The sequence below is a fragment of the Perca fluviatilis genome, chromosome 7, assembly GCF_010015445.1.
Source record: "Perca fluviatilis chromosome 7, GENO_Pfluv_1.0, whole genome shotgun sequence".
Classification (NCBI taxonomy): Eukaryota; Metazoa; Chordata; class Actinopteri; order Perciformes; family Percidae; genus Perca; species Perca fluviatilis.
In genome coordinates this window covers 25,063,950-25,082,059 of record NC_053118.1, presented here as the reverse complement: position 1 = coordinate 25,082,059, position 18,110 = coordinate 25,063,950, and the positions used below count along the sequence as shown (strand labels likewise).

The following is an 18,110-nucleotide window of genomic DNA, read 5'->3' as shown; positions in this document are numbered from 1 at the left end:
TACAAGTACCTCAAATTTGTAATAAGTACAGTACTTGAGTAAATGTCCTTAGTTACATTCCACCACTACAAACCACACAAACAAACAAAACAAAGATTGGCATAAAATACTTTAACATAGTTTGTTACATCAATTACCTAATCATTATCCAATTAAATATAATTCCCATCTCATCTTTAATTAAATGTGTGCACAAGTGCAGCATTTAATTTAATTTTAATTGGCGAGGAATAGTGTATTTGGTTTTAATCAACTGAAAAAAATTTGATTTTAATGTATTCAATTTTTGTTTTATTTGTATAACAAGTGTTCATATGGAAACAGCACATTCAGATACTTGCATATAGATTCAGAGCTGTAGTAGTGGTAGTAGTATATACTTCAAAGTATTGGCTACAATTATCCTGAAGCCAACAAACCCACACAGATTGTCAACATTTTAGATTACAATATTTGAGCAGAATCAACCAAATTATAAAAAAAAGTACAACAATTAATTAAAGCACATATCCCAAGCGTAAAGGCAGATCATTCAAATCGATTCCTCATAGAACTGAAATACCTCAAAAAGGAAAATAAACAGAACTACTGCCATAATAGCCACAAAAGCTAGTGAAGCAAGCAGGCAACTTAAATTACACTCACATTCCCCTTTTTTTTCTTTTTATTGACCTCTCAGATATTAAGAGCTGGATGTTGCAGATTTCCTCCAGCGCAAAAATACATCAACAAACTGTTTAATTCACTTTTCAAACTTCATCCGTATTAACCACCAGCATCAGCCATGCTGCCAGTTATTTTGGTGTCATTTTTTATTCTGTCACGCCATTGTAAAGTGATGACAAAAGACTAGTCAATCCAGTTTCCTCCAAGGCACATCTTAATGATTTGGGCATCATTACACACATTCACATCTCAGTTTCTGCAATTTCCTGTTCACCCTCACAATTCAGAAAGACATTTCTCAACTCCCCTCAAACTTATGCTTCATGCAGCTGCAAGGCTTTTAATGAACTACATTTCTGACATACTGTTATGAGAATTTTCCTGACATAAGTCCCTATGCCAAACTTTAATGTTAGCCTTATCATTTCAATCTTTTCTTGAAACTTAACAAGTTTAGTTTATGTACTGTGTCTTATATTCTTTTAGTAAATCAAATTTTGGTATATTTCATGTCCATGATGTTTCATGATATTCATCTATAATCTGATCGTCTTCCCCAATTGTAATATTCATTCTGTCTTATCTCTTCCCATTGGCAAATTTAAATGTTTGTTTTGCTACACTGATTTGTAATTCATCCCTGTTTGACTAATTACATGTTGTTAAATTTATCTTGCTTTTAAAAAAGGTTTTATTGAAAAAGACAGCTTTTAGTCAACAAGAATCCCTCTGCAGTATACACTGTACTAGCCTATCATGAGGTGTGTACAGCTATTTTTCCCGGAGCCAGAATCATTGGCGTACTATGGAGCCCAGGGCCAAAAATAGGATATATCTCTTCATCAAATTTGTGTGTCAACGTGACAAGGTGCTTTGCTGTTCCCCCATCCCAAAATGACACCTCTCCCTTATCTATATTCAGCTTAACGCGGATCCTTTCGGGACGCTGCTGCACCTGCAGCTCTGTACGCTCAGGTGTTGAGACGGTATACACCCCTTTGCTCAGCCCTATGGACCACACACCACGGTTCGTAGAGACCGTGAACTTCTTTTTACGGGGCACAGACTCTTTGCACACTCCCACAATCCACTTGGGGTTGTCACCAACAATGACATCCCACCTGTGTTTCCCAGATGTGTAACCTTCAGCACCCAGGACAAAGACACAGGGATCAAAGCGCTCCGGGTTGTCTGGGGTGGTCAGCCGCTCTGAGCTTTCCTTCACACTGGACAGGTCAGCATTCAAAGACAGCCATGGAGAGGCTGTGTTCGGGTTCAACACCACTGGATCTGCACACAGGAAGAGACAAGACGCAACTATGTTATATCGGTAACATTTGTTCAGTCACATATAATGTTTACAGGTCTGAAGAATGGTGGTATTTAGGTCTTCAGAAACATTTTAGGTGTCAAATCAATATTAAAATATAAACAAAAATTTGTCTAATTCCGGTTAAGACCGCCAGTACTTACTATATTTGATATGGGCCTGCATGTTCTTCCAGATTTTGAAGCTTAAAGCACCAACATGCTTGCCCATGTTCAAAAGAGAGTCGTGAGGGAGTCGAGGTTCTTCACGAGTCCACTGAGCTCTAAAGCAAAGATGGCAATATGTGAAAGTTAGCAAGAGACATTTGTAAACCCACAAAGCACAACAGAAGCCTGGATAAAGCAGATATTCGGAGTTGAAAGACATGTATGTGTAACTATACAATAATGCAAATATATGGTGAAATGTACTTCCCAGTTTACTTAGCAGAGATACAATATTTGCGATTGCAGTTACTTACTCTCTTTTTAACTTCTGGAAATTCTAAAACATAAAGAGTAATTGAGATTAGTTTAATGTTTTTTTTTAAATATCAGACAGACAAAACAAAGTACACAAGTCTCGGTAACACTTTATTTGAAAGGGTGTTCATAAGACTGACATGACACCGTCATTATTATGACATGGCATCTGTCATGAACATGAAGGAGTCATTTTGAGTGTTCATGACTGTTGTCATTAAGTGTCATTCGGTAAATTATGACACTTTTAATGCAAAGTTAGCATTGTCCAAGATGTCTTTGTCATGACAACTTGACATTAATGAAGACAACAATCTCTGTCTTATGACAACTTGACATTAAACTAGACAATACAACCTGTCATAAATATGTCATGACAGGCCCAATTATCAAACTTTAATAAACTATGTAGCTTTATGTGTTAACATTACATTAAAATGTCATTAAGAGGTCCTGTCATGAAGTTTGATAGATTTAGCAACTTTTCTGACCCCCTTAGCGACTTTTTTTTACAAAAGCAACTAGCGACAACTTTGGCGACTTTCTGTAGAAAAGACGCCAGTATCGTCCAGCGAGCGAGTAAGGTATTTCTCTCTTGTGGCCGCCAAAACAGTCACCTCTCTTTTCTGTTCTGTGACTGAGGAGTAGAGGAACAGCCCATCCCCTCTCTGCTCTCTCCTCATGTGCAGCAGCTCTGCAAAAGCAGGTAGTAGGGGACGTGGGACAGGGTGCGGGGGTCGGTGTAGGTACGAGAGACAGCCGGACGCGACGGGAGAAAGACGCCGCTGAGCTGGCCTGGCCCTGGGCAAGCCAGCCTTCTTTGAGAATTCTTTATCGATCTTTCTCCCCCCCCTTTGTAGAATTTCTTTTTTTACTTCAAAGATAGGCTCCCTAACTAATAATTATAATTTAATATTAATTTCTGTAGTGAATTTGTGATTATTTGGCTAAAGATTTCTATTTCTTTCTATCTATCTTGCTGACACAACCAATAGGCTTAATGCAAATGATTGCGTAATGACGTCACAAATAGGCAAATGATGTCATCTAGCTACTTTTAGCGACTTTCAAAGCTGGTGCTAGCTACTTTCATTGGAAAAGAGTAGGCAACACTGGGAGTAGGGCGGGCCACGTCTTCACCATTAAATTTGCTCGGCATTAGCCGTTAATGGAACGATTGGTGTCAGTGACCAGGGCTAGATGGATGCGACCAAACACAGTGGAGACCAGTTTTTCGACTGAGAATTCACTACAGAGAGGGTTTTCTTTCCAGGTTTGGCTCTTAGCAGCCCTGGGCTGAGTCAGCTAATTTAACAGCTGTACAGCTAACTGAATTCACTTGCTAGCTAACGTCAGCTAACTACAGTTAGTGGTTACTTTACTAAGCTGTTGTAAGCTAGTTTTAGCAACAAGAAATGTTAGCCTAAAGCTAACGTTATCTGTTCAAAAATTCATTAAATCACCTCGGTACTGCATTCACTGTCGTCAAACTGGTCTTATAACTTTTAAGACATCTTAATGACTGACAAGTCCAAATGGTTCCACTTTACATGAGGTTATAGATATTATTCATGACACCGTCATATAAGCATTCGATGATGAAATTAAACTTCATGACAGGTTCACATTGTTTCACTTTACTTGAGGTCAAGGAAAAATATTCATAACACAATTATGATGCTCTCATGACAATGGAAAAACCAACCTCTTAATGACATTTTAATGTAATGTTAACACATAAAGCATAAATAGTTTATTAAAGTTCAATAATTGGGCCTGTTATGTTGTCTTGCTTAATGTCAAGTTGTCATAACACAGAGATTGTTGTCAAGTTTTCATGACAAAGACATGCCGGACAATGCTAACTTTGCATTAAAAGTGTCATAATTGGGTGCTTGGTTAGCTCACCTGGTAGAGGGGGTGCCCATATATAGAGGTTTACTCCTCGACGCAGCGGCCTTGGGTTCAACTCCGACCTGCGGCCCTTTGCTGCATGTCTTTCCCCTTCTCTCCCCCCTTTCAAGTCTAAACTGTCCTATAAAAATTAAGGCCTAAAAAATGTCCAAAAAAAGAATCTTTGTCATAATTTACCGAATGACACTAAATGACAATAGTCATGAACACTAAAAATGACGAGATGTCATGTCATAATAATGACAGTGTCATGTCAGTCTTATGAACACCCCTTCAAATCAAGTGTTACCCAAGTCTCTTATGACTGTGAGGACAAGCTGCCTTCTCTTACCCGTAGGAGGGGTAGATCCTCGTTGCCCATCTCTTTCTTCAGCGTATCAGTGAGCTTCTTCAAAGCGTCAATGTCATCGTTTGTGTTGTCAATCATCTTCTGTATGGAAGCAATCTTATGCTCCTCCTCAGTAGCCAGGGCTTTTAGACGCAGAGCTTCCTCTGTGACAAGAGCTTTGTGGAGCCTCTCAAACTCCATCTTGATCTGCTTCTCTGCCTGCCCAGCTTGATACTGCGTTAAGAGAAGAGAGTTTCAATTTAGGAGTATGTACACACAAACATGAAGAAGACATGTGCAGTCCGTGGTGTGTTATAGGTCTTGTGTTATCTCTGCTGAACGAGGGGGTGTGAACCTGGGGTATCTTGTTCAAGGACTGAAGATGTCTGAAGGTGAAGAACCAGTTTTGCAGCTTGTATAATAATAATCTAGTTGTTAGATTATACACAGATAAATGTAATATGAACACTGTGAGACGTGTCAGTAACTTTACCTTGATGTACTCCGTTGCGTTGCTGAGTTTACGTGTCACTTTCTTGTATGACTCCACTTTTTTTTCGAAAATCTGGACTTTGAAGCTCAGCTCCCTCTGTAAGGTGAAAAAAAAAAATCAGGGAATCAGGTAACCAAAAGAAAACAGCGTCATTAAAAGATGTTTTAGACTAGTAGTGACTAGTGTTGTCTGTATTCCCAAAACCTGTATCCACATACGCACACGGTCTCCTCATTGACTTTCGTTGTCAAATTATTGTGGTGGGGAAAAAGGTTACCAGAAAAGGTGGATCGAGATTATGTTTATTACTGGGGCCATATAGTTATGGGAATGTGGCTGAAGTTTGTAGGGAAAAGGATCAACGGAACAAACGGAGCTCGCACCGAGCCACTCTTTTTTTCTTCTTTTTTCTCAAGAGCATACATATTTTGGGGCCAACACCCAATTGAAACCGGTGGGCGTACTTTACCTTACACAGTGGTGCCCCTTCTTTCAGCGGCCACAGCTTGTGTGTGTTGTGTAGAGTGACACAGTCCACACACACGGGCTCCTCGTCCTTCTCACAGTACAGCTCCAGCGGCTTCAGGTGCAGGTTACAGGTGTCCTCGCTGGGACGTTTCCGGTTCGACCGGCTGTTGGACTGTTTGAGGAAGGACTCACACGCGCTGCTCAGCGCGCGGTTGGAGATGGCCTGCCCTTCCTCAAACTCGTCCCTGCACAAGGGACACCTCTTGTTGTACTGAATACTTTTCTGGAGACACCCCCGACAGAAGCTGTGGCTGCAGGGCAGCAGCACGGGGTCCTGGAAAATGCCCTGACACACGGGGCAGGTCAGGTCCTGCTGGAGAGGTAAAGGTTCTTCCGGTACGTCTTCGTCCATACTGTCAGCCATAGCTTCACGGGCCCACTTCAGTTTACTTTACCTATTGAGGAAATCCCAAACTGACGCATACACAGAAAAATACGCACTCACTTGGCTCTGTGTAATATGTCAAGGCTTCACCAGTTTGCTTACGCTCACAAAAAAAGTGAAAAATAATAGTATCGGCGACAGTTTTAGAAAGTAAAAAAAAAAACTCGAACTGCTCGATCACAGCGGAGCACCCGTCGAGTTGGTTTCTGCTTTTTCCTTGTTTCAGTGACAGGATGCAAACCTGGTCGAGGTTCCTACAGCACCGCCCTCTAGTGTCTGGAGGTTGTATCGGAAATGATCGGTTCTTACTGTGGAAATGTGCACATCTGCACCTGCATACATAGCAGAGAGAGGGGAAAAAACATAGAAATTAAATTAATCTATTTTTTTTCTCATGAAAAACACTCTCTCTGTTGTAATGAATAAACAGACATAATGGCCTGGACAGGTGCTATGGGAAGACACTTAATTCCACACACCACGACTCATACATTTAATCTTTTTTTAGACATTGACATCCCAGGTTATATCTTTTATTTACTTTTTATTTACTATTCATTTAATTTGAATTAATACAACTGTTTTATTAAACTTGATTAACCCATAAACTTGATGTCTTGTGGAGATGTTTTGTTAGTTTGTGTTCCCTGGTAGTCCAGCTCCATCCCAACAACATCACTGGCCTTGTGAATCAGTTTGTTGAGTCTGTGGATGTCTATCACTCTCAGCCTGCTGCCCCAGCATGCAACAGCATACAGGAGAGCACTAGCCGCCACAGGCTCGTAAAATATCCTCAGCATCGTCCAACAGATAGAGATCAAAAATAGAGGCGACTCATGCAGGAGGTGTAAAGTTTAACTAGACCGTCAATGTAAACAAAGATATTGCGGGTGCTGGAGACAGGTTATAACCCACTACTGTTATGTTGGACGCTGATCTGAATGAGGGGTACCACTGTCTCAACTTACACAGCCCAAGTTCATATAAGTTTACTGGAAACTCCACCACACAGACATGGAAGCTACAGTATCTCGCTACAGTGCTCTTAACCATGCTCTCATATACATTTTTGTAGTCCTCTTTTAAAAATACAAATCATCTCATTGACTTTTTTGTTTAAAAAAAAAAAGTCAACTCTGAGTGTTCATGATACAACAAGCATATCCAAAAGATGGAGCCACAGTGCCATAATGTGACACCGCATTATGACCATCCTGCTACAGTGAAGTTGCTAAAAACACACCACAGTCAAGCTCACCATAGTGTGATGTGTGGCGTGATGTGTGGCAGATGTGTGCTCTTTTTTGTGTCTGTCCTTTAAATGATCTTTGCAACTATTTGAAATAGAAACCAAAACACTGTATTTGAGCAGCTTTGAGCTTCAGGCAGCCATCAAATAAAAGAATACATTTTATTTAGTAAAAGTAGTGGAGGTAAAGTGAAAGTTTCCAGAAATATAAATAAGGAAGTGGCTGAGTCATTTGCAGCGGCCCAGGTTCGAATCCGACCTGCGGCCCTTTGCTGCGTGTCATCCCCTCTCTTTCTCTCCCCCTTTCTATCCTGTTGATTAAAAGGAAAAGCCGTAACAAAAGTAATGACGTATTTGTACTTCGTTACATTACAACACTGACAGTAGTGTATGTTAATATGACCTACGAAATCATTCAAACTTACTAAAACACCCTAAAATACTGTAAAGGACTGAAAAAAGGAAAATATTGTTTCTAACCCAAGACAGACCTTCTCTCTGACATCCCCCCTCATTTTCCATGTATTCTATGAGTTTATATATTAGGGAAGCATTTCCAGCAGGTGTTCAAAAACACTTTTTTTGCCACATTTAAATTTATTTTTTCGAACATGTAACAAATAAGTAAAAACAAAAAAAAAAACATAATTATAAATATTAACATAATAAACCCCATACATAAACAACATAATAGTACATGTCCAAAAAGGAATAGTAAGAAATATTCACTTTTATGGTCCTACCCCTTCTTCATAACTCAAACAACTTATATATATATATATATATATATATATATATATATATGATATACTATATACTATATATATGACACAACAACTATCCCATTTCTATTATGTACAACCACATACAACCTGTACAACCGTCATGCCTATACCTCTTAAAAAAAATTATTTATATTTGGACTTCAGCTTCACCAAAACATCTCAAGTTGGCATGACAGCTGTTTTAGTGTTACACATCTGGTCTCTATGCCCTACTTTCCATCCACAGACACCTTGTACTCATGGGCTGCATGTGATTTCACCCTGAAACTGTAGTAGGATAGGGCTTTTCAATGGTGCAGTTCCAATATAAATTGCAAGTTTGATTATAAATTCACATTTTATGAAATGTTAAGTTTATTCCTTTCACAAAGTGATGAATTCAGCACACTGTCAACACAAAATGTGTGAAATCTCAACTGTACATGGTGCGCTGTTAAAATATAAAGGGCATTCACAGCAGCAAATGTAACACAGGAAATCCACAAGGGTGCTGTGCAGTACTCCCTTGTTACAAATAAAGCTAAAAAAAAAATCACTGTTTTTTATGAAGGTTTCGCCTGCTCAGCTTCACAGCAAGGGGCTGTTTTGTGATCTTAATGTAGTAAAACTTTAGGGCAAAGGCTTCACAGATAAATCAAACTGACAATGACACTGACAATTCATCTCAACTGAAGAAACGTTGTCATTGTAAAATATAGCATTGAGTGATATGACAATGTAGCCTGTGAGACAATATAAACTTGTTAAGTGTCAGATAACACTTTTTAGACCCGAGGTAGTTATCCCTCTAATATATCTGGGTGTATTAGGCCATTGTGGGAAATGTTGCAAATCAATGAATTGACTATATCCTGTTTATCTGTATTGCAATATGAAATTACAGGTAACTCTCACAACCCAGCTCAAGGCTGGACAAAGGAGTGCAGACGCAACACATTCTCACACCCAACTCGTAAAATAAGGACGTTCGGTCAGGAGCCTTTCTCGTTCTTATTTGACGTTAAAAGTCTCCTTTAGCGTCTCATGTAAACGTGCTTGGGGGGAAACAAAAGAAAAACAACGGGGAAAGGACGCATCAAAAGCCGGGAAACACACGCCGGAGACGGGGAAACAAAACGCCACACGCGGGGCGCGAACCCGAGTCTCCTGAGTGAAAGTCACCACCGTCCTTACCCAGCAATTTCCCCTTACATACCACTCGCTAAGTCTCATCCAACTGCGGCTCTCCCCAGTACGTTACACAAATACGCCGAAGGGTGCCTTTTTCGTCGCATCAGACGCTGAAGGACACTGACCTACTTATTTTACGAGTTCGGAATGAGAACGGGTTGGCAGACAACACATAGGTGGTATCTACTTGTAAAATAACAGCACACACACACACACACACACACACACACACACACACACACACACACACACACACACACACACACACACACACACACACACACACACACACACACCATCTTGTCCACTCGTTAGATAAACCCTGCTATTGGAGGAAGCATCTAAGACCACTGAGGGAGACATGATTATAGTGGGTATGTGCATAGGTGAAAAGGTCAGAGCAAAAAAAATATGCGGACAGTACCTGACAATTGTCTGTGTTAAGGTCAACTCCCTCACAACATGACACATTTAAACAAAAAATATACCTTATCCTTTTATATGATCCTTATGCAACACAAAACCATTTCAAAATGAGCACTAACAAAACCCAAAAGGTTTTAAAAAACATTTTTGAGTGTGTCCCACTTTCTATATAAGCCCTAGTCTTCAGGCAGGAGTTGTTACCACAATCTAATGGAGGGGAAAAAAATAACCACACAGCTTAAAACCAACATCCACCCTGTCACATGGATTCTGTCAGAGATCTGAGATATGAGCCCTTCAGTACATCATCAGATGATGTAACCATAACTGCTGCCATGAATATAGGGCCTGCAATGTTTGGGTTCTGATGTTAGTGACATACTAACCTACAATCTGGTGAGACTACTTTTACTCAAAACCAGAAGCTGCAAGAGGAAGGACCAAACCATTTCAGCAGGTGTTCAAACATCAGTGAAAAGGAAATCTTCTCAATATCAAGATATCTCTTTATCAACAACATGAATAATTAATAAATCTTCCAAAACATAGTTTCTTTATCTTATAGCACCAATATGCATCACACCACCATCCTGACAGAAAGTTAAATATAATACAACACTGAACTGTCATTGTAATTGTTAAAATAGTACACTGGTTACAACTGGTTGTGTAAAATGATTGGTTGCTATGCAAACTTAGCAACACGATAGGCAACACCATAGGACAGCGTGGACAGGATTATAGGAATCAAAACTAGAATGTGGAAAAAATAATTATATATTTGTATTCTTTCAGTTCCTCAAGTGACATGTGTCTCCTTGGTTTCACAGTGGTACTTTCAAACCAAACATAAATGTAGGGGCACACTCACAACCTAACACGCCTTGTGAAAAACATAAGTACTTTTACTTTTTCTCACTTTACATTCTTAAAGCTTTTATAAACGAAAGTGGGAACATTTAAAAAAAAAATGAAATGTTGTAATGTGGTGGAGAAATGTTGGTCTGGAGTGGTGTAGTCTACGTGATACGCAGGTATACGCAGCATACCCACTAAGAAAGCTCCAGGGTTTCCATATACCCTCTTAAAAATGCCCAATGACATGCAACAACATACTTTCTATTATATTTTTAATATATTTTGAATTGTCATCTGTGTTTTTCTTCTTCGCATAGGCTAAATAAAGATATTTCCACCGTAAATTGGTGCATGAAAGTGTATCCGAATGCAGGAAATGTCTTTGATGCTCAAAATATCCCTTGGGGAGAGCACCCAGACCCCCCACTATAGTTGCTTTTCCATTACATGGTACCCGCTCGACTCGCCTCGACTCTACTCGCCTTTTTTGGCCTTTTTTTATGCCCCCCCTCCCCCAAAGTATACCCGTATACCCACTACAATACATTAGACCACTGTTGGTCTGTGTCATACACAGACACTTCAACAGGTAGTGATGCAAATTATAAACCCTTTTCCTGTCTAACACCTCTTTAGTTGGGACAGGAAAGGCCTATGACAGTGGGTTTTGTTTAGTTCTAAAGTAAAAAAAAATCTTAGAAGCAGCCACACAGAACTGCAGTACATTCTCCTGCAGATATTCAACCAAAATGTACAGAGCTTATGTTTGTGGATATGAAAATGAAACACTTCAGTGTCTGAAACTACATTGATGCTATCAAGATGTCCATATCTCATTTATGCTTTCAAATTATAAACCATCCTTTTTCAAACATCTGAATACTGTAATGTTATGTTTTAACCCTGCAAGTCCAACACGCTGCATTTCACAGCTAAACCATACAGTAAAACTCCAGGCGTGAATGCTTTTCCTCTTTTACGTAAAATGGTCAGTGAAAATCACAATTTCATTATTTTCCTGCAATGTTTGTCCCTGGTTGTGGGCTGAAAAAGTCACTGGTTTGACTACTTTCATGGTCAGATGCTTGCACTTCCATGAGGCCTCTCTCACCACAAGAATTGCATTTAATGTGCAGAAACAGAAGACGTGTGAAAAGGTGTGAAAACAACAGGAACATGCTCTCTTTGAACCTTTTGCACTGGAGATGGGCGAGGGGAAACAGACAAGACACTTAAACCCAAGAGCTGTCACAGGTGTCATGTTTGCACGGTGGTGAGCTAGTTTGCATACATATGAGCAATTCTGAGAGTAAAAAAAAAAAGGTGCAATAAATATTTTGCATCTATGAAATGGTTAGTGAAAATGATTTACGGTGAGATTTTACACTGATATTCAACATATAAATAGTATCAGGGTTTGTTTTGATAAGGCAATAAAAGGTGCAATTTGACTTATTTTCATATTCTGTGTATTTAGTGTATCCTTGAGGTCTAACAAATGTGTTGAGTGCATTTCTAGTATTTAAAATCCAGCATTACTCACAGCCATGTCTACTAGCTTGCATTCTTCTTCTTCCCCGTCTTTGTTGGCACATTGCTTAGCAACTACCTGTTGATCAGTGGAATGGTGTGACACCATTGGGAAGACTGTGTGGTGTCACCCGCTTACATGTTCTTCCTGCACGAGATAAACAAAACACAGCTCAATGGTCTACAGGCCACAGGATATGCCCATTAAACAATATGTAGAAGTTCATTCATTAGTTCCACTATTATTTTTCATTCGTTCAGATTAGACATTGAAGTCTATAAACAACTTTATATCAAATGTGTGAGTTGCTGCTGTGTTAGTTTTTCAATACATACTGTTCCAATACATCTCTGGTTTTATACAACTGTGATGTGTGGACGTTAGGTCAACTTGTCATCTGTTGCATTTTCGCAGCAACCGATTTATTCCTCAAGTCTTTACTAGCTGAGATATTTATTTTTTAAGATCAACAACAAACCTCAGTTTTTCCTGTAAATTGGTTTGTAAGATAATAAAAAGTGAACAGCATGACCACAGGATATTCATGTCACTGCTGTTCGTATGCAGTTGTACAATCTTTACTTAGAATTCAAAATTAGATGAGCTATCACATTTGCATTTAATGCATTTGCGAGGACTTGAATCTGTATTGTATTTTGTATTTTTGGGTGCAGCACTTATGATCGTCCTTTTATCTATTAATTGCTCAATTGTAATTACATTGCTTTTAATATAGTGGCTAAACAGGCTCCTAAACTATACTAATGAATGTGTTAGTGTTACTACTGAAGTGGCAGGTTCATATGTTGTCTGCTGTGTCCTTTTGTCTCCTTTGCCATTGTCATTGTGAATGGACGCTATATCTGGGGTTAATAGAGTTGTTTAATCTAATCCAAATGTGCAGTTCAGAAAGTATATTTCATTCAACTTCCACATCTCTATTGAATGCTACGTTAAAAATACCATTAAATACTACACATGCTCATAGAACTATATAGAATGGCCTGAGGAGACACATAAATGAATAACTTAGAGACACATTAGAGAAATTGAAACTAAAAAGGACAGTTCATTCATGCAATGAATCTGGTCAAATGGCATGAGGAGGGTCTATAATGTGGTTTATAAAGGAAGTTGAAGAGCCTGTCTGTAAAACAAAGTCTAAAAGTATAGTCCAAACTACACCTGAAAGTAAAACGTTCTGCACGCTTTTGTGCAATGACTAGAATAAATGCAGATGTTTTCCTGAGGGTGCCAGCGTCACGCAAATGACAATGAACATACAATAATGTCACAACATATATGCACACAACATATTTTACAAAGTCAGCACTCAGCATGATGCACTTTAAATTATAATAATTGTATTTGTATAGCACCTTTAAAAACAATGGTTTACAAAGTGCTTTGACAGTGGAAACAAAAGCACATAATCAATACAAAAAACATACATTTCTCTTCAACACCAACGGATTTTGAAATGAAACGTAAGCAGTTGGTGTATATTCAAGAAACGTTATTCATCAGTTTCTATGGAAAGTGTACCAGCCTACTCAAATGCAGTGACATTTCATACATTGGTGTAAAGTCCCTTCATTAACACAAGACATAGGGCATCGTAGAGAGTAGTGGTTTGTTTCCAGACCTTTGAATCACCATCCAGATCTCAAATTATTCAGTGTTTCAATGAATAAAGTAAAACAATTGTTTTTGTCAACGTGAGGTTTAAATCACAAATACTCTTTATCACTACACCAAGTTCACTATTTTTCCCTGAAACATGAAACCCTCATAGTTGTGATTTCTCATTGTAAAAATGCTGAATGTTTACTTCATGCGTGACTAGAGGCGGGTTTCTTGTCTTGCCTCTCTGTGCTTCCTCCGGGGTGGCTCTATAGACGCTGTCATCGGTGAAACTGGATCACTAGAGCTAATTTCTGCTAGCCTTGTGAACCTGCTCACTGAGGAGACTACAATATCAAAGGATTACAATTTGGTAAGTTATTACATTAAGTCTTATTTTTTAGCTGAAGCATATATCTAGGAAGATTTTAACATATCATTAGTTGTTATTTGATGATTTCAATTCACATCTATTAATCAATGCATGTACTTCTTAGATCTTCTTTTGTGCATGTGATCTTCACCTTATTAACTAATTACTGATAAACATGAATGAAATGTTTTAGTTGTTGCTTTAGTTCACAGTATGAGACCATAGACTGTGATGTGGTTTGTAGCGTGATACTGTGCTGTTAACATCACAGTGCCATTCAGTAAAAATGTTGCAGCATTTTGGATCGTGCAATAAGATGAAATGATGGAGCTACAGTCAAATTAGGCTTTTGAATCATTCACTGTGACCAAATGAATTTATGAAAACATTTAACAATGCAAATTAACATTGTGATTAATATTTTGGTGCATTAAGGCTCTTAACTTGCTGCAAACTCTAAAACTGAAAATACACATGCTTCCTCTTTGACATATGCATCAATTTGTCTTCCCCATCTGCGAGCATAAAGCAATTCTGTACGTACCCTAGTACAGTGTGACTGAAATGGTACCTCTTAACCATACAAAGCCTTGCATTGTAACACCAGTAAAGAATGTCTGAATGACAGTAAATGTATGGTGGTATTTCACCCTTACATTTAAAATACAACTAAAAGTAGTAGCTAAAAGTGCTCTTCTTTCACATTAATGATGGCCACTTCTCTGTCCAGAGGGAACAGAATGACTACTTTTGTCAAAGACAAATGGTTAGAGTTGCTCTAATGCACTTCTGTTCTACTCTCCCAGAAAGTCATTAGCACAGATACAACTTGTCCAGAATACTGTTTAATAGTTTTAACAAGGCTGAAATAAAAAAAAATAATAAGCTAATTGTCAAATTTGTTTATGGCCACTTATGTTCAAGCTTATGTTTAATAGACAGACTGCAAACAGACTCTTTTAGGGCCATACTTTGCTATTACTGACATGCTTATAATGGTGACTAATTAAATGTGGTCTGATTCTGTCTTGTTTGTTCTTTTATTGTAATGCACAGATCAACAGATAGAGCAGGTTGGACAGATTTGTGTAAAGCTACACACCACCACCATGTGGTTGAAACAGACTACGCTTGTCAAATACTTAAACCAAATTGATGTACATATTTTATGTTTCTTCTTCTTCTTTTTGTGCAGAGTTCACTGATGGATGCCTTTGGCGAGTTCAAATGGAATGGGGAAAGCGACCTTGACGGGCTTGATGACTTATATGGGAACTACTCTGGTATTGATTACAATTGTTGCAATGGGGGTGATGTGTGCGACCTAGAAGACGGCATGCGTTTTCAGGCGATGTTCATCCCAGCTCTGTACTCTGTGGCATTTGTTGTGGGTGTCCTGGGTAACGGAGTGCTGCTGGGTGTTCTGGTTCAGAGCAGGAGGACCTGGAGTGTGACAGACACCTTCATTCTCCATCTGGGTGTGGCAGATATCCTGCTGCTGGTGACGCTACCCCTCTGGGCGGCACAGTCCGCTCAAGATAGAGGATGGACCTTTGGCACTCCTCTCTGTAAGATCACTGGAGCTGTTTTTACGGTAAGAGGTGTGCAGCAGGAAAGGTGCACCAAAACTGCATAAAAGTGCATGATATACAGTGGTTGCGAAACGACTCTTCACTTATCTCTGATTTCTTTGTATCCTCAGATCAACTTCTACTGTGGGATCTTTCTGCTGGCCTGCATCAGTCTGGACCGGTACCTGTCTATCGTCCACGCCACCCAGATGTATTCCCGCAGAAAGCCCTGGGTCGTTCAGGTCAGCTGCTTGGCAGTGTGGCTCTTCTCCCTGCTCCTCTCGATCCCAGACTGGATCTTTTTGGACGCTGTGCTGGATGGAAGACGAGAAAAAACAGAGTGCGTTCCCAACTACTTTGCCTTCAACTCTGAGTCAGTGAGTGAGTGGAGACTGGCATCACGCCTGCTCTACCACACGGTGGGCTTCCTGCTGCCTTCAGCCGTCCTCATCTTCTGCTACTCCTGCATCCTGCGGCGGCTGCGTTGTGGCTCCCAGGGCCTCCAAAAGCAGAAAGCTTTTAAGGTCATTGTGGCCGTGGTGGTGGTTTTCTTTCTCTGCTGGACGCCATACAACATCACACTCATGGTGGACACACTTCATTCCAACAACACCAGCGGGGGCTGCGGAGTCAGAACATTTCTGGAGAAAGCCAAGATAGTCACCTCCTCCGTCGGTTACCTCCACTGCAGCCTCAATCCCATCCTGTATGCCTTTGTGGGTGTGAAGTTCCGGCGTCAGCTCCTGGACATCCTGAGGTCTCTGGGTTGCAAGCTTAAGACAACTGCTAAACTGCAATCTGTTGGTACCAGCAGGAGAAGCTCCATTTGGTCTGAGTCTGCCGATACCTCCAATTCCATTGCTATCTGAGAGAGACATAAACATATCGACAACCACAAGTACAAACCTGACAAAGCTTACAAACTGACTTAAACTGACAGAAAGACATGAGCAGCTAAGCGTACGATGTGTTTCTGTTAATGTGTTTTGTTGTTCTTTCAATGCCCTGTAGTTTACAGTGTATTAGTCACTTCACATGAAAATGACTATTGGACAAAAATAACTGTGTGGGGTCATACACCTATTCTTGTGGGCAGCAGATGTATTTTTCTTGTAGTAAAAATAGTAGAAACATAACATTTCCCTTTTCTGACTGCAAAGCAACATTGTATTTTAACATGTAATACTGCAGTGTTAATACTGGAGCTACTGTCTTAGATACATAATATTTTTTACTTTATACATAACTTTTTAATGACATTTTATACCACAGTCATACTCTATGTTGCATTATGTTTATTTTTTTACATGGATTGTTCACAAACCAAATAAAAATTTGTTAATCATAACCAGTGTGTTTTCAACATTGTTGCAACAGGACCCCTTAAAGGGCAATCCTGAGATTTATTTTGACCATGATGTAAATTTGCAAAAAAATAAAATTGAGAGGTAAAATTAATTAAATTGATTTTTTTTAGATAGCTAAAACTTTTTACAGTTTGGTTCGTGGCTAGTAAAAAATGTTTAAAAAATATCTACTCATTTGTTCAATGTTTATTTGACAAGTTGTCACTTTAATAAAATTAAGAAAAAAAACTTTACTGTTACTTGCATCTGTCATTTCAATTAACATCTTTGATAAATACTGTATGTTGTTCAGGATGTTCAGATGTTATGACTAAAGGTGATGTGATGTTGTGCTTAAAAGTAATCTTATAAGTTTTAATTACAATTGTTGGATAATTGTTATTGTTATATATTCCTTCAACACTAAGGGGTGATACATTCAAAACTTCTTTTTCCTGTGTATTCTTACAAAAAGCTAGCATATATACATATACTTCAGATAAAAGTAAATTATGTCTTTATTATTTTTTGATTTGTTAGTACAGTCGTTGCAAAACATCATTTTAGTGCTCTCATTTGTACATCTTTGGAGGTAATTCATCTATCAGGCCCTCATCTAAAAGCACCATTCTCAATCAAGAAGTGGGCTCCACTATCAAGGGTCCTAGTGACATTTTGAGAATTATATAGGGAGAGGAATTAAAAAGTAGTAATCCAAGTCGAGTTTGTTGACTGTGCATCTTGAGCAGTTTGGTGGCCCTTAACCCTTAACCAGGGGCGGTTCTAGGATCAGACCTTTAGGGGGGCTCAGCCCCTAATGAGAATATGACACAGATACAGTGCCTTGCAAAAGTGTTAAACATTATATATTTATTGTTAAACAATAAATATACCTTTGTATTCAATTATAATTAAATTATCTTTATTGAGAAAATATTTCTTGTATTTATTTATACTGTATACTGTACTGCAGCTGTCATACTGTTCAGTGTTTCCTCTATGTTGATTGGCAAGTGGCGGACCGCCACGGTTAGATTTCTCCCACCACGGTATCAGAAATATATATACAAAAA

The 18,110-nt window shown here is 39.0% G+C and overlaps 2 protein-coding genes across 2 annotated transcripts; one reads left to right on the top strand and one right to left on the bottom strand.

The window, feature by feature from the left end:
• Positions 1–268: 268 nt before the first annotated feature.
• Positions 269–6,379, bottom strand: trim35-28 (tripartite motif containing 35-28). The gene is made up of 6 exons (XM_039805575.1): positions 5,662–6,379; positions 5,193–5,288; positions 4,703–4,933; positions 2,457–2,479; positions 2,140–2,258; positions 269–1,956 (listed from the first exon to the last, which is right to left on the bottom strand). Exons 1-6 carry the CDS (start codon positions 6,082–6,084, stop codon positions 1,421–1,423), a joined length of 1,428 nt encoding a protein of 475 aa, XP_039661509.1. The 5' UTR covers positions 6,085–6,379; the 3' UTR covers positions 269–1,420.
• A 7,284-nt stretch (positions 6,380–13,663) lies between these two features.
• Positions 13,664–17,039, top strand: cxcr3.1 (chemokine (C-X-C motif) receptor 3, tandem duplicate 1). The gene is made up of 3 exons (XM_039805574.1): positions 13,664–14,120; positions 15,316–15,714; positions 15,823–17,039. Exons 2-3 carry the CDS (start codon positions 15,325–15,327, stop codon positions 16,558–16,560), a joined length of 1,128 nt encoding a protein of 375 aa, XP_039661508.1. The 5' UTR covers positions 13,664–14,120; positions 15,316–15,324; the 3' UTR covers positions 16,561–17,039.
• Positions 17,040–18,110: the final 1,071 nt, after the last annotated feature.